This window comes from Oryctolagus cuniculus, chromosome 17 (assembly GCF_964237555.1).
Source record: "Oryctolagus cuniculus chromosome 17, mOryCun1.1, whole genome shotgun sequence".
Taxonomy (NCBI): Eukaryota; Metazoa; Chordata; class Mammalia; order Lagomorpha; family Leporidae; genus Oryctolagus; species Oryctolagus cuniculus.
Genome location: NC_091448.1, coordinates 26,499,903 through 26,522,714, shown reverse-complemented (window position 1 = coordinate 26,522,714; position 22,812 = coordinate 26,499,903). Strand labels below are relative to the sequence as shown.

Genomic DNA, 22,812 nt, shown 5'->3' with positions numbered 1-22,812 from the left:
CCCATGTGGGTGGCAGAGACCCAGGCACTTAAACCATGACCTGCTGCTTCCCAGGGTTTGCCTTAGCAGGAAGCTGGATGGGAAGTGGAAGAGCTGGCGTTTGAACCAGGTCCTCCTACAGGGGCTGCAGGTGTCCTAAGCAGAGAATTTAACCACTGCTCCAAAAGCCTGCCCCTAGCAAGTCATTTTGTAAGTAGGATTCTTCCCACCACGTCCCTTTGCCTCCCCAGCGGGGAGGGTGGGCTGGGGTGCAACCCCTACTCTGCCATTCCCTGGCTGTGTGACCTTGGGTAAGTTCTGTGGACTCCCGGAATCCACTGCCTCGCGGAAGGATAGCATTGGTATTTCCCTCGCCTGGGTGTTGTGAGGAGTAAGTGAGAGACTGCATCTGAGCCTCAGGTTTGTTTTTAGCACCAGCTCAGCGCACTCCTCCCAGGCCCCCACCCCCAGACAGACCTTTTCCTGGAGTCTCGGGGGTGGAGGCTGAGCAGCAGCGAGTGACACAGTTTCCTCTGAACCCCTGAGGAGAGGCCGATGGCAGAAGCTCCGAGTCCATGCGCTTCCTTTCAAAGGCCCCTGCACACCGGAAGCCCCTTGCCTGCTCCAGTCCTGCCCCTGGAGCCTGGGTCCAAGGCCCTGCCTGCCCCAGCTCCTTCAGACATCCTCACCGTCCGGACAAGCGTCCTGACATTAGCATCCGCGTTACCATTACTGCTGCCCACAGCACTCAGCAGCATCGTCATTTTCACGTCAAAACCCTCTTAATGAAATACAACAGCTTCCACGTGGAGGAAGACCTTTTCTCTTTGGGGGAGGGGACACCGCACTGCCCAGATGCCCCCACCCCACCCCCACCCCAGGGCAACCCCAGGTTCACCGACGGGCATATGGGAACCGACAAGGAGCCTCTTCCCTTGCACCAGGCTGACCACTGCTGTTCTCCGGAAAGCAACCCCAAGAAAAGCCGGTGCAGCCCAGACAATCTTCCTGGGCCCCTGCTGGGAATAGGGACCCGGGCAGAGGACCCCAGAGAGAACCAGGCACACTCAGAGTCAGCCTCTGTCCACAGCGAACAGACGGACAGATAGCAGGGGTGGGAAGGGGGCTGGGATGGAGGGAGGGGGTAGTATCTCAGCTCTTTGCTTTCACCTTGACTCAGAACCCTTCCGCCACCAGAAGGAAAAGGGTCCGAGAGCCCCTTCCCCACCATCATCTCTCACCCTCATGGGAGCTCAGAATCCGGCAACATTCTACCCACAGTTAAAAGCTGAATTTGCAGATCCAGGTGAGGAAGCTCTAGGAATTTGGCACGCACAGCTTTGCTGGAACAGCAAAAGGCAGCCCCACAAGCACCCCTCTCTCCGCCTCGAGGAAGCTAGAGGAAAACGGGTTTGGCATTCCTGCTCCCCACACCGCTGCCCCGGGGATCAAAACAGGTGCTTGGTTCAAAGGGTGATGGCACTTCTGTACAAAAGAGCAATCAGAGAGGCTCTCACCAACATCGCCTCCAGGTCCCGCTGCCCGGCACACGGGCCTGTGGGGGAGCTTCCGCCAAGCGCATGTGGTTCTGAGCGAGGGCCAGGGGCTGCGCGGAGGGAGGTGGGGTTTGGGGGTGGCTGGCAGGCAAGTGGGGCTGGCTGAGCCGGTGGGGGGTCACTGCCTCTTGGCACCAGGGTTTCCACACAAGACAGCACTGTGGGGAGGCAGGGAGGGCGGGTGGGAGGCCCTGTCCTCCCGGCCACTGGCTCCCGCTGGGCAGACAGCAGCCGTCCATGTAAACACCTTGACAATGCTCATCCATCACGCCCCAGGGGACTGGCTCCCTCCTCAGCAGCCTGGCCACAGGAGGTGGCCTCTGGACACTGGCCCTGCTCACCTTGTCCTCCAGAGGGAGCCACTCCGTTTACACAGCTGAATCCCATTGCCAGGCTCAAGCAACTACTGGCAGGGCCAGTCCGCTAGGGTCCCCCCAGGCAGGAGGCTGAAGTCCCCTTCCCTCCCTGCTCAGGGGACCCACTGAGCCAGACGCCTGGTAGATCTGGAGCCAAAGCCGCCTCAGCATGGAAAACCCAGAAGCCCTGGCCTCCCCCCCGCCCCCCGCCGCGACAGAGCTGCTCGGCAGCAGCTGAGGCTGCCTCCCCAGGCTCCATCATCAGCCCCATTACCCCAAACAGCTTCATTATGCCAATTTCCCGCTTTCAGTGTGCGGCTGATAGCTGTCAGCAGAAACGAGAGTTAATCTGGAATTGCTCGCTTTCGCTGAGCTGCCTGGCTAGGAGGAGGCAGCGAGCAGAGACCCTGCTCCTCCAGTCAGAAGCCAAGGAGAGGGGCCTCCTAGCCCCAGACAACACATAAGTCCCCCTCCCCTGCCCCCCAACAGGCAGCCCCAGCGTCCCGCCCTCCGCACCCCCCGCCTCACCAGCGCCCCCCTCTGGACGTGCCTGACTCTCCATGCATCCCCTTTGCTTTTTTACTCGGGACCGTGATTACCTTTTTATTTTGGAAAATTACTTTATTATAGATATAGAGATATATAGATATGTATGTATGTATATATAAAAAGGTTCCATTTCATTTGTAAAATCTCATTTTTTTCTGTTTTTTTTCTTTTTCTCTTTTTTTTCCCCCTACAGAAAATGATGTCGAGGTTAAAGGAGAAAATAAGTTACATGACAGTTTCCAAAAGGGGTCTCCCTCTCCGCTGAGGATGGGCCACCGTCGGGGCTGGAATGCACGCGCGGTTCCCGCTTGTGCTTTGCAAGAGAGAATATCACTAGACTGGTTATTTTGGGTTAAAACAGCAAAGAGACAGACGCCTTCGCCTCAGAAATATTCTGAGACACACAGGAGTGGAAACAAGTGACTTCAGTCACAAAATGTGGTACATCCCGCATAGACTAGATTCAATTAATTTAATAAAATAGAATATACATCGAGATTCTGCACAAACGTATTGCTTTCTCCCGACAGCTCCTGCTGGCGGGAACCTCGGTGGCCCTGGGCCTCCCTTCCACAGCCAGGGCTACTGCTTGGAACTCTCTGGGAGTTCTGCCTGCAGGGACCCAGAGCCATGGAGGTGGGGGAAGGAGCCCCTCCTCCGAGTCTCTTGAGGAACACAGCTCAGCAGGAGGAGCTAAGATTTGGCACCCGGCGGAAGAGGTGAGGGGCGAGAGTGGGCGAGGGGCTCAGGGGTCCAGGTCTGCAGGGTCAGAGGATAAACCGGAGAGACTCAGCACGTCTTTCTTTGGGGAGGGCGAGGCAGCCATGCTGTCAGAGGGGCCGGAGGCCGAGGGATCCTTGGCGTCGCTGGACGGAGCCCTCCTCCGGAGGCAGATGCCGGGGCTGGCCGGGGGCCGCGCGCCCTGGCTCTCGGGAGGGTCTATGGAGATACTGGGCGGGCTGAGTTTTTTCTTGGGCCGGCTCCCAGGTCCCCCAAGTGGCTGGCCTGCAAGGCTGGAGCCGCCATCCAGGCAGCTGACGGCAATGGAGTGTCTCCTCTGCTCGTCCAGCCAGGACGCAGGCCGGCGCCGGCCGCTCTGAGCCTCCACGCTGTAGCACTTCTTCAGGTCACGCGGGGAGGGCGGCGCCTCCTGGCTGCCCAGGGCCAGGAGGTCCCCCGAAACCCAGCTCAGCTCGGTGTCCAGCTCGAAGCTGCTTCTGGTCTCTGGAGGGCCCTTGCTCCGGCTGGGCTCGGGGCCAGGGCAAAGGGCTGACAGGGCCATGTGCTTCGAGATCTTGCTCTGGCTGCGAAAGTGCTGCCGGGCCCGGATGCTCGGCCGGCCCCAGAAGGAGGAGGACCGGGCCAGGGGCGGAGAGGGCCCGCGCGCCTCCGACAGCAGATCCTCCCGGCTGCCCAGGCCCTGAACGTCCAAGGAATCCGTCCTTATTGCTGCCTGGGTGGGGTTGGGGTTTGGGGAGGGCTGAGCACAGGGCTCTCTCCTTCAGACCGGGCACTACCTGCCCCCAGCATCCCCCAGCCCCTGCCCCATACAGTGCAGGACCCCATACAGCTGCTCTTCTTGGGGGATGAGGATCCTGCGATGCCCTGGGGCAGCCTGACCCCCACTGTTCCCAAGCCCCTCCCCACCCTAAGCTCTGCCTTCCCTTCCCTGCGCCCTGGCTTTCCTCCCCCTGCAGCCCCTGACCCCTGGCAGCCAAGGAAGCTCCTGGGCCGGCTCTGCTGCCCAGATGACTCCTCCTGGTCTCTCAGCCTTTGCGTGGACTCTCCTGTGGCTTTGAACACCCTGCCAGTCTCTGCCCCGAGTCAAACTGACCCTTCCTCCCCTACACGTGAGCCTCCTGCACCTGTGACCTGGTGACATGTCTGCGCCTGGCCTCTGGGGGCACGGGGGCCTCATGTGTCCGTGCCCAAGGGCACACATGGGCATGGGCTGGGCAGTGGGGGCAGACAAGCCTCACCCGGTTATAGGAGCCTCTGCTCTGTGCCCCAGGAGACTGGCCCTGCGTTTGGCCACAAGTGAGGATGCCTAAAACTTGCCTTAGGCCCCTTGGCTTGTTCCAAAGAATGGAGGAGGCAGCTGAGGCCTGGCTTCTCCCTCCCCGTTGGTGTGCGTGGCCCTGCACAACCTTAGCCCCATCCTGTCTCTCCCACGGGGCACAGACCAGTTCTGTGTCGCCCCTGGGATCTAGAACTGAGCATGGCCCATCATTGGCACACACGGTGTATTTGTCAGAAAATGAAAAGTGTAGACGCCAGTGGCCACCACTGGCCCAGAAATCCAAGATGAGGGCCCAGCCCCCAGGCCCAGCCCCCCCTCCACCTGCTCACCTGGCGTCTGAGTGGCCTCTGAGCCAAAGGGGAGCGGCCCGGTGGGGGCAGTTTGGGGATGGTGCCCCAGGTCGGGGCGCTGTGGGGCTGGAGCAGGTTGGGTGCGTCTTTGGGAAGTTGCAGGTTGTAGCTGGTATCTGCTGGCTGGGAGTGGACAGACAAGACAGAGCCTGCGGGGGGGAGGAGGGTCAGGAGCAGTCTGAGGCCCCCCTCCCACCCTTCCCACCCTGGGCAGAAAGCCTCTCCCCTCAGGCAGGGGCTGGGGGCTCCCTGGAGGTCCAGAGCTGCCTCAGTCTCCCCCAGGCTGTGCTCTCCCTGTGTCAGCTGAGCCAGCCTGCTCCAGCCTTGGTACCTGACTGGGCCTTGGGGAGCCCCCAGCCCCTGGGTCCCAGGGACCCCTCGGCAGTGCTCCCGTCCCTGCACATGTAGCTGTCGTTGGGCAGAGAGTGTGTTCGGCTGACCCCAGCCTTGCGCACAGTCAGCAAGTCTGGTCCCAGGGCGGCGGGCACCTCCTCGGGGTGTGGCTCCATCTGCAACAGGGACAGGATGGGAGAGGGGGGAGGGGGCATCTAGGCTTGTAACTGAGGCTGAGTCAGACCACAGACACCAAACACCTCCCAACTCCCACCGTCAGGCCCTGGCCCCCCTTCCCCTCCCAGGGTGACGTGGCAATGGGCATGAGTGTGGCGGGAGGAGGGGCAGACACACAGATGAGCCCTCCACACAGAGGGAGGAGGGGCCTCCCCCAGGGACCCTGTGCGCAGGTGCATCACTGGGAGTCCAGGGGATGGTGGAGGGGTGCAGAGGGATCCAAAGAAAGAAGAGCAGCCCCCGCCCCCACCACAGCCCTACAGGTGGCTCCAAAGCTGATTCTAAAGGGTATGGGCCTGGGGCTGTGACCTAGAGCAGCACAGGGGAGGGTTAAAAGCTAACAGTGCACCCCTACCCCATGCTGGGGCTCAGGAGCCTGGGCAGCCCGGGGGTCCTGTGGGTTGGACTGCATACCCAATTCTGGTGGTGGTGGCCACAGGGCCCAGCACAGGCCTGGGCTAGGTTCATGTCCACTGAGTGATAGATGAACACCGGGGTGGGGGGTGTCACAGCCCTCTCCCCACCCCCACCTGAGCAACACAATGACTCCCGGTGGAAGCCGGGAGCAAGGCCTGGGTATGGATCGAGCTCCTGCCTCAGTGGGCAGACTGGGGATGGAAATGAGTTTTCTTCACATCTGTTTTAAAGGAAGGTGGTCACCAGCCCTTCAGCCCGGCATGGGGAGCCCAGCAGTGCTCCCTGCGGGCCCGTCCCCCTGAATGCAGGTTCCCAGGGAAGCTGTAGGGTCCTCAGCAGGCCTGGGGGGGTCCTTCACTTCCCTGGCTCACTGCTGCCAGTCACTCCACCCAGGACCCCAGGGCGTCCCTCAGCCTGGGCCCTGCTCTGACAACAGTGGGAGGGGCCAGGAGGAGGGGGCTGCTCACAGGTAGAAGAGGGCAGGGGAGCTGGGAGAGGGCATGAAGTTGTCAAAACACAGAGAAGCCCCCCACACCCATGGAGTGTGGCAGCGAGGACACAGGGACAGGGACAGGGACAGAGCCGACAGGAACAGCCCCCAGGTGAAGAAGGGCATGGTGGTGGCAGCAGAGATGTGACCCTCAGCCCCTGCGCGGTGGGGAAGGTGTGGTGTGGGGCAGGGAGGGGTAGGGCTGGCTGGCACCGGGCTCCACAGACACTGGCTCTGAGGTCACCCGTGTTTCTGGCGATGTCACTCCTGGGTGTCTGGATTAACCCTTTCACCACTGCTGCCCTTACAGCCCTCTAGGCAACGCCCCGATTATTTCTCTGTCCCCAGTGGGGGACCTGCAAGGCCTCCTGCCAACAAAGCCTGGGGGCACCAAGTGCCTCCGGGGCGGGGAGGAAGGCTCTGGGGTGTGGGGTGGGGTGGGGCAGGGGCACCCTGGGCCTGTCTGGGGCCCTGCAGCCAGCCCAGCCCCGGGGGTTGAGGGGGTGGCTGGGGCAGCCAGGGGGCATGTGTATGTACGTTGCGCTCCAGGGCACTAAGTAAGAGTGTGTGAGGCTCATCAGGCAAAGAATCATCCGTCAGAGCTAGAGAGCAGGACGGGTCAGACAGAATCTCTGACGTCAGAGACATAGCCTCCATCTCCGCTAGAGCGATCTAGACGGGGAGAGAGAGGAGCAGGCGTGAGAAACCAGGACAGCGCGCCGCTGCGTGTGCACGCGCACGCTCGGGCGCGTCCCTGCTCGCTCCCGCCCCTCCCCAACCCGACCAGGGCTTCCCCTCCCCTACGCCGCCGCCCCCCTGCTCGGATCGAGAGGCTGTGGCAGGCAGCCAGAGAGCCCACGCTGAGGGAGCCAGGGACACCCCCAGCCCCGCCAAGGCTCCTCCCACCCCACCCCACCCCCAGGGACGAGCGGGCAGGAAAAAAAAAAAAAAGGAAAGAAAGAAAAAAAAAAGGCCAGCAAAGCCGTCTCTCTGCACAGACAGAGCGGCATGGAGGGTGCCGGGGACAATGCTGCCAACCTGAAAGCTGGTTTTCTGCCTTTTTTCTCGGCTTCCCAAAGCCTGGCAGGATTCGGCCTGGCCCCAGATTCTGCCCCCTACACACACCGCGGGCTCTGGGACGTGCACCCCTCCAGATGGCCTGAAGCGGGCGCTCTGGGCCGCACCATTGGGTCAGCTCACCTGGCATCTTTTGGAGGGGCCTCACAGTCACCCCTCCTCTCTCCCACCGCCCGTCCACCCAAGCTTCAGGAAGGGCTACCCTTTCCCTCTGCTCATTCTAGGTCATTGCCACATCTGAGACTGAGTCGGACAGAGGCTCAGCCCCTTCCCAGCAAGGGGTGCTGGGCAGTTCCTGGGATCAGGCAAAGCGCTTCCTAGAACTCTGCCTGCCTATCCCTCCTCTCACCGCACAGAGCCCACGGGGGGCAGGAGGGGACCACACGACCAAGGGCAGCTGACACCTGTCTCCTCGCCTGCGCTCGGACCTGGCGCAGGGGGTCCCTGCAGAAGGAGCCCAGGAAGCAGACAGTTCAGGGTCCCATGGGAACAGGGAAGAGACACCCAGGGTGGGCACCGTGCGAAGGGGCCGAGTCCTCTTCTACACCAAGCTCCCCAGACCCACCCTCAGCTGGAGCCGTCTGTTCTTGGGACACTCATCATGCCCAGTGGGCTCCGTGGTTTGAAAAGCCACAAAACAAAGTGCTGGCGGGCGTGAGGCGTGCTGTCCATGGGAGAAGGAGGAGGCATGCCCCCTGCCCCTGCACCACCCCAGAGGCCTCTCTGCCCTGGCTCTGCACTCGCTTCCTCCACCCCAAAGGACCACTCTCAGCCCATCTTCTGCCCCCTGGTTCTTTCTCCCAAATCCTCTCTCCAAGCCCCTCCTGCATCCTGCTCCCTTAGAAGGGCAGTCTCAGCGCCCCAACTCCCAACCTGCTCCAGAGCTTGAAGCACCGCCATGTCCCCCTGCCAGGCCCAATGCTCAGCTGAGGCTGTTTATCCATACACCCGCGGGGAAGGCGACACTCCCAGCTTCCCCAGAAGCACAACACAGCACAGCACGGCACAGCCTGGCAGTCAGGGGAGGGCACAGCACAGGGGCACAGTAACCTGTGGTTCGGAGCCGCCCGGGCTGGGGGCGGAAGGGAAGGCAGAGGGCTGGCCTCCCGGGCCCGCCAGCTCCTCCATCAGCTTCAGCTCCCCGTCCAGGGAGCCCTGGATCAGCAGGGAAATGGTGTCAAACAGCTGTCTGTCCTGGGAGGACCAGCCCAGAAGGGCAGAGTCAAGGGCGCGGGGGTCAGAGGGGCAGTGGCGAGCAGTGTGGTGGCAGGTGAGGGGAGGAGGTGAAAGCAGCAGACACACAGGCACACACACACACACACACACACACAGAGCACGGAGAGAAAGAGGAGGGGTGGGCCAGAGGGAAGGTGTGGGAGAAGCCAGGGGAGCAGGGCCCCCGGAAGGGGAGGGAGGGAGAGGAAGGAAAAGTAGAAAGGTTGGCGAGAAGGAAGGAATCAGCCAGGTTAAAGGGCAGGTAGGAAAGAAACAGGAAGGAAACAGAAAACTTAGCCTTGAACTTAAGAGCCTGGAAGGGGAGGCCGGACCAGGCTGGAGGAGGTAGGGATGGATGATCCAGCCAGGGCACCGAGGCTGCCCTGTGCAGCTACTGTGGGCAGCTGTCTCCAGGGAGGGGCAGGCGACTGCTGGCCCCTCGGTGTCCAGGTGGGAGGGTCAGAAGGACCCAGAGAAGCCCTGGCGCGGGCTGTGCTGCAGGCTGGCCACCCTCCCCTCCCTGCTAGCCCAGGGCCCCGCCCCCGTGGGGGGTGCTGTCAGCTCACCGTGGGGTGCTCCAGCGAGAAGCGGGAGGCTGCTCTGGTGTGGGCTGCGGGCTGTGGGGCCCCGGGCTTAGAGCTGTCGGGGCTGTCGGGACCCTCGGCCCCGGGCCAGAGGAAGGGGCTGCCCAGCGGCGAGCGGGGCTGCGGGCTGAGGGTCTTCAGCTCCAGCTCCAGCTCGGCCTCCAGCTCGGCCTCCTCCTTAGCCTCCTTGTTGCTCTCCTCCAAGTGCTTCATCAGCACGGCGATCACCACGTTGACCAGCACGAACTGCGCCGTGAGCACGAAGGACACGAAGTAGATGGGGGAGATGACCGTGTTGTAGCAGGTGGACTCCTGGTCACAGTCCCGGAGCGTGTCCTGCGGGAGGCGGGACAGAGGGGTGAGGCTGGGGCGGACGGCAGGAGGAGCTGCCGTGCAAAGTCAGGTCACCGTTGCAGGAGGAGGAGGAGGGGTGGGGAGGGCAGTGTTGTGGGCTAGGGGCAGAGGAGGTAGGAGTCAGCGCATGTCCCGCGTCCCAGGGAGAGGACTTCCAGAGCGTTCTGGCCCGGGGGACAGAAGGCCGCATACTTCTGTTCCTGTCCAATTCATCTTCCCCAGCGATCCTGGCTCAAGAACAGGAGAGAGGGAAGCGCTCACCTTCATGATCCCGTTCCAGTTGTCCCCAGTGGAGACCCGGAAGAGGGTCAGGAAGGCCATGCCAAAGTTCCGGAAAGTGGCATGCCGGCCCAGGCCCTCACAGGGGTGTGTCTCGTCACACTCTGGGGGAGAGAGGCCTGCATCAGCCCAGGAGAGCTCTGGCTCCAGCCTTGGCTCCTCCACTCTCCCCATCCCCAACTCACCCAGGTCTCCAAAGAGCTCCACGCCCAGAGCTGCAAAGATGAAAAACAACAACATGAAGAGAAGTCCCAGGTTCCCCACCTGGAAGAGAGGAAAAGAAGTGGAGAAGGTGCCGCTGCCTACCACCCAGTCAGCTCCCTCGAGCCCCCTGCACCTCCCCTTCCCCAAGAGGACCCCAGCCCCCACCGCCACCACCCGGCTACCTGGGGAAGGGCCTGCATCACCGTGTCCAGCAGCGCCCGCATGCCCACAGCCATCTTCAGCAGCTTGAGCACTGTGGAACAGGACAGGCTCAGGAGCTGGACCCTCTGGGGCCCCAGCCATATAGCTGCTGGGGCAGCCAGAGCCGGGCCGAGGCTGGGGCTGATGGGATGGCAGCCCTGGGGCCAGCCAGGTTGCGTGCCTCCCTCAGCCCAGTGCCCGACCTTTCTCTTTGGCAGGAGAGAGTCCCTTGGCAAGCCACAGTCACCCAGCCCCTGGCCAGCCTCAGAGCTGCCTCTTCCAGGAAGGGCAGGCACCTGGCACCCACCTCGGGCGATGCGCAGCACCCTCATGATGCGGATGATGGTGGGGTTGATGGGCAGCGAGGCGTTGACCTCTATCTCCTCCAGTGTGATGCCCATGATGGACAGCAGCACGATGGCCAGGTCCAGCTGGTTCCACCTGGAAACCCGGGACACAGCCCCCTGAGTGGGGGAAGGGGAGCTGATGGGGCAGGGGCAGTTGTGGAACGGAAAGGCAGGGCTAGGAAGGACCTCAGAAGCCAGCCAGTCCAGCCTCCCATCCTATAGAGAAGGGGGTGGCTTGTCTGAGGCCACGTGGCCAGCAGGTGGCAGAAGCAGGGCTCAGGGCCTCTGCTTTTCAGCTTGATTCATTTGCTTTTTTATTGAGCACATCCTGCATGGGGTCTGCCATGCGCCAAGCGCTGTTTTAAGGGCTTCATGACTGGAGCCGGCACTGTGGTGAAGCTGGTAAAGCCACCGTCTGTGATGCCAGCATCCCCTGTGGGTGCCGGTTTGAGCCCCCGGCTGCTCTACTTCCAATCCAGCTCTCTGCTGTGGCCTGGGAAAGCAGAAGAAGATGGCCCAAGTGCTGGGGCCCCTGCACCCACGTGGGAGACCTGGAAGAAGCTCCAGACTCCTGGCTTCAGATCAGCCCAGCTCCAGCTATTGCAGCCATTTGGGGAGTGAACCAGCAGATGGAAGACCTCTCTCTCTCTGCCTCTCTCTGCCTGTGCCTCTCTGTAACTCTGCCTTTCAAATAAATACATAAATCTTAAAAAAAAAAAAAAGTGGTGATAGGGATTTACAATCAGGAATTCATAATCTCACAGTTCTGTGGAAACTATCCTTATCTCCCATTTTACAGATAGGGAAACCAAGGCACAGAGAGGTTAAGCAACTTACCCAAGGCCACCAGCTCCTAAGTGGTGGAACAAGGATTCAAATCCAGTCCAGGTAGTCTGGCTCCAAGCTCTGTGCTCCTGATGCCCCAGGCTAGGCCACATGGACTCTTAGCTGCCAGTGACCTCCAGGTCCTGTCTTGCCAAGTGCCCCATTCCCTCCCATCTGCCAGGTCCCTCCAGCTCTCCCAGACCCCTCTTTACCTGTCCTGGAAGAAGCGGCGGAAACCAAAGGCCACGAGTTTGAAGACAGACTCCAAGACGAAGATGACGGTGAAGATGTAGTTGCAGATCTTCAGAGCCTCGTCCAGGATCTGGCAGGCGTGGGACGAGGAGAGGCAGGGTCTCCCAGGCGCCCACCCCACCCCTCTGTCACAGCTACCAGATCTGGGAGTCAGGGTGAGTCTGGCTGGCCCCATCTCCCCTACTCCCATCCTCCTGGCTGGCCACCGGCCACCACCCCAGGATACAGCACGCGTGATCTGAACCTGCGAGCTGGTGAGGACATCACAGGCGAATTCGCACTGGGACTGCAAAGGGCCTTGCGCATGGAGGCCCAACCTCCTCACTGTACAGCTGGGGACTAAGGGGGCGGAGGGCAGCTCGGGGAGGCTGACCCGGGGTGGCATGATCACGGGTGTTTCAGAGCTGGGCATTCGTTAGAACCTAAACTCAGGGCTGGGGTTTCTGGCGAGGTGGGTTAAGCTGTTGCCTGCAGTGCCAGCAGCCCATATGGGTGCCAGTTTGAGTCCTGGTTGCTCCACTTCTGATCCAGCTCCCTGCTAATGGCCTGGGAAATCAACAGAAGACAGCCCAAGTGCTTGGGCCCCTGCACCCGCGTGGGAGACCCAGAGGAAGCACCTGGTTCCTGGTTTTGGTCTGGTCCAGCCCTGGCTGTTGTGAACATTTGGGGAGTGAGCCAGTGGCTGGAAGTCTCTTTCTCTCCCCTCAATCTCTGCAACTCTGCCTTTAAAATAAATAAAATAAAATCTTTAAAAAAAGAACCTACATTCCAGAAGAGCAGGCACAGATCTGCCTTCTTTACCTGTCAAAGGCCTGCAGCCCAGTCCCTGGCAGGCATTCAATACATGTTTACTGGACAAAGAAACCAAGTCTTCCACTTTCTAGCTGTGTGACCTTGGTCACATCAACTGACCTCTCTGTATCCTCATCTATGGAACCAAGATGACGCCCACCTCCCAGGATCACTGCGAGGGCTACAGAGGAACCCACGCAGCGCGCCCAGCACTTGTGGCCTGACCTGTGCTGCACCAGCCCCTCCTGGGGGCCCCATGCTGGCTGCAGCAGCTGAGGGCTAGTCACTCACGCTTACCTGGGGCTGCTGGTAGTGCTCCATGGCCATGGTGACCACATTCAGCCCAATGACACCCGTGATGAAGAGATCCAGGTAGTGGCTGGTGCACAGGTGGTGGACAAGGAGCCGGAAGCGGGAGTAGTCCGAATAGTAGGGTTTGCACTGGGCTTCTGGCGGGACAGGGAGAGAGTGGAGCAAGCATCAGGCCCCTGCCCCCCCTGCATCCCCTCCACCCACGGTGCCCCAGAGCCCCCAGCCTTGAACACCAGAGCTGAAACATTCCTGTGTCATCAGCAGCCCCTCCCCCACACTGCCCTGTGTGGAGGGGGCAGCTCTCTCGGTGCTGCGGCCCCTCCAAGCATCTGCTCTACTGGCTGCAGTTGGGGGCGGGACATGCAGAGCTCTCCTCCTACATTAGACACCAGGTGAGCCCTTCCCCCTCAACCCAGGCAGCCTCCAAAATCCACCAGCCCCCCCCATCCCCGGAGCACCCTCGACTCTGTTCCGCGGCACAGCCAGATCAATAAGATGAAAAACCACCAGGCTTATCGGGCTCAGAGGAGGCTCCACCAGCGGAGCGGCGAAGGCTCTGGCTCCTTTGCTGCGCTCAGCCCCTCGATCACACAGAGCTGAGATTTGGAGATAAAGCCAGAGATCGGAAATTGGACATCTTGCTGGCTGCGCTGACCCACCCACAGGGCCTCCGGGGGCAGGGCCTGCGCCTCCTGCACTGCACGCTGGGGGAGGGCAGGGGGAGGCCACAGGGCTCTGCTCCATCCCAGCCCCAAGCTGGGAGGGCCCTAGCCAACGGACTCACCCGGTTTCTAATGAGGCAGTGCCCAGCCTGCTCCGGGGAGTTTGGGCAGCGTTAGACTGCAGGCTGGGCTGGAAGCACTGTCTGAGATCTGTCAGAGGCACAATATTTCTCTTGTAATCAGCGAACCTCTTAGGGACAAAAATCACGGTGCCAGGAGGCTAGCTGCTCAGCAGGCGGAATAACTCTGGGACCAGGAGATTGAGGGGCCCCTCCCGCAGGTGCGAGGAAGGGCCAGGCCAAGGTGGGGACACTCTGATCCAGAGGGTGGTGACAGATTACTCTCCCAGGCAGCCACAAAGACAGAAGAGACTCCCCACGGGGAGGCCTGGGGCAGCCTCAGGTCCCAGACAGCCCTTCCCCTCCTGGGAGGTCTTGGCAGAAGCCAGCCAGCAAAGGCTGCAGCCTCTGAGGCCTGCGCCAGGGGTCGGCTGGCTCAGGGGTGGCAGGAAGCTTTGGGCCCAGGCCAGCTCAGATATAACTATCCTTTCCCATGCAGCGGACTACTTGACAGAGGTAAACTGAGGCAGGGAATGGCCTGGGGTGGGTCCCCACCGAAGGCCGAAGGAGGAAGAGCGCCCACGGGCTGCATGTTCAGCTTGGTGGGGGCTGCCATGCTCAGGGACCACCCGGCCACTCTCCAGCATCGGTCTTGAGGTGTGGATAACCCAGGGGCAGAGACCCCAGCATCAGCAGGTGCACCTTGGCAGGAGCACGAGACCATCTTTCTATTCTCAGATGGGCCGGCCAACTGTGGCTTCGTTTGCCCAGGCAGCCCTCCTGACGCCCCAGAGTGTGGGGGCACAGAGGCCAGGGTGGAGCAGAAGATAACAGGAGGCCCCCGGTCATCCACACCGCGATCGTGGAGGGTGGGCCGGGCCGGCCGGGCCTCTTCCTTCCTTCCTTCAGTACCACAGAACCAAGGGCGCTACTCGCCCCACGGTGCCTTATAGCAGCTGGAACTCTTTCTCCGCATTAATCTCCATAAATGCCGAGAGCACCCGATCCCATTATGCTAAAATATGAATGGAGAATTAACTAAAATGTTTGAATACAATTAGGTTAGGAAAAGCGGCTCCTTATTAGCCCCATTATTAGCAGAGACAATGGAGAGGAGAGGCTGGAGGGGAGTGTCTCCCCCTCGGCTGTCACCCCAGCCTGCCCGGGTAGGCAGCCCAGGCCCGGCGGACCACCACCAATGCCACCTCCTGGCCTTGTTCTAGGAGTCAAAGGGGTGGGTGGGCTCTGAATCAGCCAGGGACCTTCCTCAAACAACCCAGAGGGAGGAAGGGCCAGGATGACTGAGGCAGGGCCTCCGCTGACAGCAAACAGACCCCTGAGGTATAGGCAAAAGCCTCTCCACCCCTATCTCCCACCCCAGCCCGGCCAGAAGCCCCCCATGGGGGCACAGGGCCACAGAGCCCCAGGTCGATGCGATCAGTGTCCGCGGGCAGCCCTTTCATTTTACAGAGGAAGACGAGGCCTGGCAGGACCCGAGTTGGCAGCACACTGCCCTCGCGGCCCCATCTCTCTGCCTCCTAGCTGCCTTAGGTGGAGAGAATACCAAAGTCAGACCATGGGGAGAAGGGTACCGGGCAGAGGAGGGGCACAGCAAGGGGCTGCAAGGCTGTGAGTGAGAGCAGCAGGCACAGTGAGTTAGTTAGGAGAGGTCCCCGGGAGCTGGAGGCACGCAGTCTGCAAAGGTGAGTGGCAGGGGGTGGGCGGAAGGCTGGGGCCACTCCCAGGACTCAGGCCTCCATGGCAGAAGCCACAGCTTCAGCTGCCAAAGCCAGGCCTGAACCACTGGGTCCCCGCTGGCAGGAAAGAGAGTGAGTGGAGGTGGATGCCACAGTGGCCCAGGAGAACAGGGCTGGGGCTGGAGGCCCAGTGAGCACAGGAGGTGGCCCCATCACCCGAAAGCCCCCGTGCCTCCCTCCACCCAGGATGTGGGCTGGACCCAGCTGCCTGCTCACACCCATTCCTCTGCCGATCAAAGACGTCCCTGGCACCTGCCCCGGGCGTGGCTGCCCCCTGGTGCTGGCAGTGGCTCTGGCAGGGAGCTGTGGTGCCCCTGCTTAGTTTGCAGCAGCCCAGCAAGGGGGCTGGACTCCGTACCCATCACCAGCACGTAAGTCTCACGGGTGAGAAAGGCAGCTGCTCAGGGCCAGTCCACTCTGGGGGCCCAGGCACCTGTGTTTATGCTCGCCAGGTGACTCTTACGTACACGGCCGTGCGAGAGGCCCATGGGGAGACAGGCACACCTGTTCCGGGTCCGTGAGTCCTCATTATCAGCCAGGGAGCCAAGTCTGGGGGTGTAGTGCGGGAGTAACCAGGGCGTCTGGTGTCACATCTTGGGGGGAGGGGACTGAGAGTCTGTGTTGATGCATGGGACGGCCCCCTTGGGGAGGAGCCTCGAGGGTGAGTGCCGTGCTCGGGTGTGCATGTACCAGGGAAAAGCTGAGGTCACTTCCTCCCACCCCCGCCCATCGCTAAGGCTTCCGGGGTTTGCAAGAGAGCCAGACAGAGACATGAGGACCCCAGCAGCCCAGGTCCATACCAGCCAGAGACTCCGGAGCCCCCCGGGAAGATGGTCTCCCAAGGCCAAGCTCCACAGGGATGGGAGATGGGTCATCCCCTGGGCCCCGGGGATGACCGCCAAATGGAGGCTTAGGGGTCCCTCCTGGGGATGTCGCTGAGCCCCTGAGGCCCAGGCAGCCCAAGCCCCATGGGGTGGCGTTGGCCTGGATCTGGCAGTGGGGAGGAGATGAGAAAGTGCGGCCAGTGAGTGGTCCCCTAGACTGAATCCCAAGCCCTTGGCAGCTGAAGAGGCAGCCCATGGGCGTCTTTTTGTTCTCGATGTTTCCAAAACCATCACACGTTTGCCTGGTAAAGACCCCCACAGCCTACTGTGCTGGCAAAACAGCCTTTCTTTGCCATCATTCAGAGCGTGACCTCCTGCAGCTTGGAAGCTCTGATGAACAATTAGACGGGCTTTGATTGGTACAAATGGCAAGACAAAGTCATCACCGAGGTGCTCATAACTTCAGAGACAGGTTTTGAAAATGTGAGGTCTTTGGGAAGAGATGACAAGGTGGGTGCCTGGGGCTGCACAGTTTGGGAACTACCAAGTAGGACAGAGCCAGGCAGGGCCATCACAGACCCTCTGGGGCTCCACACTTCACAGGGGTCCAGGGAGAAGGTGGTCGAGGGGTCAGGGGAGTGTGAGCAGGACCAGGAGGGCCTCCCAAGAGCTGTGGCTCTCGGCAATAAGGCCCGACTCACTCCCAAACCTGTGGCTTTTCTGGGAGAATCTGGTGGCTAACTCGGGCTTTAGATTTGCAATGCCTGCTGTTTGTAGCCAGGACGTGGTCACCGTGATTACTTGACTACTAATGAGTCTGTTCAATTATTCATCGTTACATTTTTAAAACAAATCCTCCCCCCTCCCGCTCCTCTCATCCTGATCCCTCGGATCAAAGTCTCCCCTTCAGACAAGAGGAGACTGGAGAGATTTGCGGCTCTAATAACCCAATAGGGAGGTGCGAGGAGGCTGTAGGTGGGAGGGGAGCAGCAGGAGGCTGGGAGCCGGGAACTCGGTGGCAAAAGTGGCTCCTCTAAGAGGTGTGGGAGGGAGGGGTGTACCCGGGCCAGCTCAGCGCAGGCCCATGGGATGACGCAGAGCCTGGCGCTTCAGCCCTGCCCTCTTGGGGGGGGACCTGGGGACCCTCACCCTTCACCCCGAGAGGATAGGATGATGAGCCATGGAGAGGGAGCAAAGTGTATGGCCCCACACGCATGAACCCGACCCCAGACGCAGTACCTGACGCAGCACTGGCTGAGCTGCCGGAAGCAATTACATCGTCCAGCATTAGATCTAAAAGAACGAAACACGACATGGGTCACTGGCCGGACCAGGCGCGCTGGGTGGGGCCCCCTCGCCTCCAACCCTCTCCTGCCTATGAAGGGGATGCACTGAGCATGGGAGGCGGTTCTGAAGGTCCAGCCCTAACCTTGAAAAGACAAGCATGATTCAGCCAGCTCCCCCAGGTCACAGGGGCAGGGAGCAGCGGGAGGAGCAGGCAGCCTGTCCGTCATGAGAACAGATGCTGGCTCCTACCTGGGCCATGCCCTCCGCTGCACCTGACACACTTACAGACCCCAGGAGGGGAGCCAGCTGGCCGGGCAGGGGCCATGAGTACCTCCTGTCAAAAGGATTCCATCTGTGGTATCCTGCTGAGGAGGCCCACTGCAGGAGGGGGGCGGGGCCCTGGGGACAGTGCACCTGCTCAGATTCGGACACCCACAGGGAAGCTGGGACCAGACTCCTACCCCAGAGCTGGGCAGGAGGTGGATGGATGAGGGGCACAGAGAACTGTACCACCATGGCCGCCCGAAGGCCAGCGTCCCCTCCATGTCTTGCTAGGTCACCCCCTCTCACAGGGAACACTGGCCCTGTCCCACCCCCATCCACCCTTATGTCTCCCACACCTTCTCCTCCAGGTGCCTCTTCCAGGCAGCAAGAGAGGGAGCTGAGAGCAGAGGGCCGGGGGCCTGGCAGCCCCTCACTCACTGAGTGGTACTCACATGTCCACACACCAAAGAGGGCAACTCAGAGCACGGCCCGCATCTCACCGGCGGAAGGAAGACGGTTGTGAGAGGGCGGAGAGAGCAAGGGAAACCCACAGACCAAACAGCACAGACGCACAGACACTCTTGGCTTAGAGCAGCCCACACATAAAGACACGCAGAGAGACGTGGGCCATGATGGGGGGAGAGAGGCACCAGGCAGACACGCAGGGGCCCTGAAAGCAGGCAGCCAGGTGCCGATGCCCCTGAAGACACAGCAGAAACGGGGGGGCCTGGCGCCTGTCCCCTCTCTCACACCCTCCCTGGACTCTTGGGGCTCAGCCTGAGGGCACATGGAGGGACGGGATGGGGTCCTTACTCACTCAGTGCCAGAGCTGCTGGCGCATGCAGGTGAGGGGCTGAGGGTCAGAGGTCAGAGAGTCATGAGGTTAGAGTTCCTCAGACCTTCCCCGCACCAGTGTTACCAAAGACAAAGAGAAACCCGACGCTGGGAGGGGAATCCCGGTGGCTTTGTTGGTGACGGGGAGGGAGGGTGGGTCTGGAGATGGCTCTCAGCTGCTACCCCTTTTGCAGGTTCTGCTAAGGCCTTGATCAGCAGCTACAGATACTGGGCTAGTGCAAGGTCAAGATGCTGGGTCACCCACCCCAGGGTGGGCAGGACTGGCACCTGGACCAATCCCTGGGCTGCCGGACACTGGCGCAAGGCAAGGTAGCACCAAGTACCAGTGCCACGAAGCCGTGCAGCAGCTCCCAGCAGGCATCCTCTGGGGAGCATGGTGCTGAGACCCAGGGGACCGAACTGGGCTGCTTCATGCGGGCTCCAAAGGCAGACATGCTGTCGGGGGGCAAGGAGGTGAGGAGGGGGGTGGGAGCATCTTCTCCCTGCCCCCAGCCCCAGCCCCCAGCCTGCTGCAGTCGCAAGGCCAAGGTCAAGCATGACCCAGAGAGATGTGGAAAGACTACCGACCGGCCATCTGCTTCTCCTTACTCCTTCTCTTTTTCTCCAGTCTCCGCAGGCGCTTCTCCTCCCGCCGCCGCGCCTCCTCTTCTTCCTGGTGCTGCCGGCACTTGTGGAAATTCTCCACCACCACGCCCACAAACATGTTCAGGACAAAGAAGGCCACGATGAGCAGGAACGAGATGAAGTAGAGCAGCATCCAGGGGTTGTGGTTCATGATGGGCTGGTAGGAGCAGGAAGCACAGGCGGAGGCGTCAGCCCCGGGCTAACAGGCTCAGAGGCTTCCCCAAGCCTGGGCTCCTGCAAACTCACATAGGTCTAGGCACCTGACCGGGATGCATATGAGGCTGTGGGCTTGGTGTTAGGTAGTAGGGAGGGGTGGGGCCTGTGGTGGAGTAGACCACGGACAAATGTTCTTCACAGTTTGTGGGAAAATTGTATTAAATGATACATTTATTTTTACTCCAGAAAATTGAATTCCGTGCAATTTTTATATGCTTTTTTCATGAATTTTTTAAAAAAAAGATTAAAAAAATGTATTTGAAAGGTAGTGTTACAGAGAGAGAGAGAGAGAGAGAGAGAGAAGGATCTTCCATCTGCTAGTTTGCTCCCCAAATAACCACAATGGCAGGGGCTAAACCAGGCAGCAGCCAGGAGCAAGAGCTTCTTCCAGGTCTCCCACATGGGTGCAGGGTCCAAGCACCACTGCCTTCCCAGGTGCATTAGCAGGGAGCTGGATTGGAAGTGGAGCAGTTGGGACTTGAACTGGCGTCCCTATAGGTGGCAGCCTATGCCACAACGCCAGCCCATTTCATGAAGTTTTTGAGGCCTACTCCTGTGCATGGATTTCTAATTTTTTTCTTTTGGCACTAAAATAGATGTATCTTTTAATTCTATTTCCCATGAAATTTGTGCAGTAGCCTTATATTCTCCGAAGCCCTCGCTGGGCCCGGCTGACCCCCGCCCTGAGCGGTCGCTAGCCCGGTGTCCCCAGACCTCCAGACTGCTGCTGAGTAGCTGCAGATCTAGATTTTCAAATGAAACTCGCCAATTGCTAAAAGGTTCACACTAATTTAAAAAAAATCTAGGCCGGCGCCACAGCTCACTAGGCTAATCCTCTGCCTTGTGGCGCTGGCACACAGGGTTCTAGTCCCGGTCGGGGCGCCGGATTCTGTCCCGGTTGCCCCACTTCCAGGCCAGCTCTCTGCTGTGGCCAGGGAGTGCAGTGGAGGATGGCCCAAGTGCTTGGGCCCTGCACCCCATGGGAGACCAGGATAAGTACCTGGCTCCTGCTATCGGATCAGCACGGTGCGCCAGCCGTGGCGGCCATTGGAGGGTGAACCAACGGCAAAGGAAGACCTTTCTCTCTGTCTCTCTCTCTCTCGCTGTCCACTCTGCCTGTCAAAAATAAATAAATAAATAAAATTAAAAAAAATTAAATTAAAAAAAGAATCTAACACCCTGCGGCCAATAGAAGCTGACCCGATTGGGCTCACAGGCCACCAGTTACAGCCTCTGCTGCAAGACTCCAGGCCACTCCAATGGCATTTGCCAGCCAGCCTTGCGCTTTCTGTCCAATGCCTGCACCTGCTGTGCCTGGGATCCACCCCTGCTGAGCGACCTGAGCCCCAGCGTGGGCCCAGCCGGTCCCAGCCGGTCCCAGCCCTACCTGCTGGTCCACACCCACGGCATCAAGTCCATCGTACATGATGTCCACCCAGCCATCCTTGGAGGCCAGCACGAACAGGGACATCAGGGCCTGGTGGGGAGAGGGAGAGGGAGGGGGTGACCATCTGAAATTGAGGATGTGTGGCTGAACCACCCAGCACCTGTTCCCAGAATGCCTCCTGGCAGCAGCTTGGGCCACCCCAGCCCTGGAACAGGCAGGCTGTAGTCAGTCTCCAGGCCCCAAGGGAGCTGCCAGGCCCCAGGCTCCCTGGCTGGTCTGGAGCACACTCTGACTGGTCACACTCTCTGACCTCAGACAGAGCAACGGACCCCAAAGACCCGGAAAATCAGACACTAAAGCCAGGGTGGATCTGGGAATGAGTCGGCAATGCTGAGCGGGCCACTTCCTGTCCTATAGTTCTCCGACTCTGCGAACACAGGGGAGCAAAGCATGATTCCGGCTCCTGCCTACACCTGCAGCACACTGAGCAAACCCAAAGGTCGTCTTTCTGCCTCCTGACTGCGGCTCCGAGGAGATTCTGCTAGGACCCCATTCGTCAGCTGACAAAACTAAGGCTTCGGTGAGCCAGCTGCCCAAGGTCACTGAGCTGACAACAGGGGTGCCAGGGCTGCTGGCCCCCGTGTGCTCTCTGCTCTGCTGTGCAGCTCTGCGGTCCTGGGCCAACCTCTGACCCTCTCTGAGCCCCCAGCTCTTCTTCTCCAAAAGGCCCAAAGACCATTTGGGCAAACTTGTTGGGCTGCCGTGGGCTGGGCATGCTGGTGGTGGGACAGAGGAGGGTGGGGCTGAGGACCAGATCCCCAACCGAGTCAGCATGGACCCTCACACAGCGACCGGTGTCCCCTCGAGACTGCCACCACCACCCGCCCTCAGCGCTTGGTTCTCACCTGGCCGAGGTTGTCGAAGTTGTACTTGTGCCGGACCCACCGGTAACTGGCCTCGGCACAGTCAGACTTGTTGGTGATGTTCCTGGTGTCCTCGCCCTGGCACACGAAGAACTTCCCTTTGAAGAGCTGGACACACAGAGCCACAGAGAGCTGAGCCCGGCCGCAGGAAGGCCAGAGCTCCCCTGCCCCAGCCCGCACTGGCCGTGCGCTCAGCCAAGCCAGGGAGACACCGATGGGGACCTCCCCTGCAGGCACCCCCTTCCTTTCCTCGGACAGGGAGGAAAGGTGTCTGGGGCAGCTACTGGGAAAGCACAGAAAGGGGGACACTCATTCACCTCCCACCAAGGGCTGGTGGGGGGTGCTCAAGGTGGGGGGGGCGGCCCATGGAACATGTTAGAAATGCACATTTGCAGGCCCACTGAATCCCACTCTGCACTAGGGGCCAAATGATCTTCTCTGTTCTTTCTTTCTATCTTTTTTTTTTTTTTTAAAGTTTAATTTATTTATTGGAGAGGCCGAGAGACAGAGACAGAGAGCTCCCCGTGCACTTGTTCACTGCCCAAAGGCCATCAAGGCCTGGAGCTGGGCTGGCCCCAAGCCAGGAGCCAGGAATGCAATCCAGGTGTGGGTGGCAGGGAGCCAATTACTTGAGCCGTCACCCCTGCCTCCCAAGGGAGCTGGGTTAGGAGCCGGAGCCGGAGCCGGGACCAAGCCCAGACTCCGATGTGGAATGTGGACATCTTAACTTCTGGGCTACACCCCTGTCCCCCAGAGATCTTCCAATGAGCCATCCAGGGGATTCTGATCACACTCAGGAGTGAGACTCCCGAGCTAGACATTTCATTCTCACAGCAGCTTTGGGCTGGGGGGAAAATAGGCGTCCTCAACCCCACTTTACAGGTGAGAAAAACTGAGGCTCAGAGAACCTAATTCACTGGGAAAGGTTGCAAAACCAGTAGGTGACAGAAAAGGGGCTGGAGCCCAGGTGTGTCTGCCCAGAAAGCTCACCCTCCTTGCAGTGTAGACTGGGCTAGGACTTGGTGAGAAAGGAACCAGAGCAGGAGGAGGGAGGACCAGGGGCCTGAGCAAGCTGCTGGGGACAAACTGAAACCCGCAAGAGGAGCCCCAGGCCTGGGCTCACCACGGGCCATGCTGGCAAGCTGAGGAGGCTGGGAAGTGGGGA

General features: G+C 60.5%; 1 protein-coding gene across 17 annotated transcripts in view; it reads right to left on the bottom strand.

Moving 5' to 3' along the window:
• Positions 1–2,490: 2,490 nt before the first annotated feature.
• The window catches only part of CACNA1G (calcium voltage-gated channel subunit alpha1 G), a 61,480-nt gene continuing 41,158 nt past the window's right edge, over positions 2,491–22,812 (bottom strand). For 2 of the 17 annotated variants that reach the window (XM_070060839.1, XM_070060842.1), the window contains 16 exons: positions 21,630–21,755; positions 20,725–20,814; positions 19,086–19,278; positions 17,331–17,384; positions 12,715–12,866; positions 11,586–11,695; positions 10,509–10,642; positions 10,183–10,253; positions 9,982–10,060; positions 9,779–9,900; positions 9,146–9,499; positions 8,415–8,558; positions 6,825–6,959; positions 5,142–5,319; positions 4,790–4,959; positions 2,491–3,893 (listed from right to left, as the gene is read on the bottom strand). In XM_070060839.1, coding sequence (XP_069916940.1) covers positions 3,186–3,893; positions 4,790–4,959; positions 5,142–5,319; positions 6,825–6,959; positions 8,415–8,558; positions 9,146–9,499; positions 9,779–9,900; positions 9,982–10,060; positions 10,183–10,253; positions 10,509–10,642; positions 11,586–11,695; positions 12,715–12,866; positions 17,331–17,384; positions 19,086–19,278; positions 20,725–20,814; positions 21,630–21,755 — 2,820 coding nt within the window. In that variant the 3' untranslated portion in view covers positions 2,491–3,185. Of the gene's footprint in view, positions 3,894–4,789; positions 4,960–5,141; positions 5,320–6,824; positions 6,960–8,414; positions 8,559–9,145; positions 9,500–9,778; positions 9,901–9,981; positions 10,061–10,182; positions 10,254–10,508; positions 10,643–11,585; positions 11,696–12,714; positions 12,867–17,330; positions 17,385–19,064; positions 19,279–20,724; positions 20,815–21,629; positions 21,756–22,812 lie in introns of all 17 variants that reach the window. The other 15 variants (XM_070060840.1, XM_070060843.1, XM_070060845.1 and 12 more) reach the window with 9 other exon arrangements.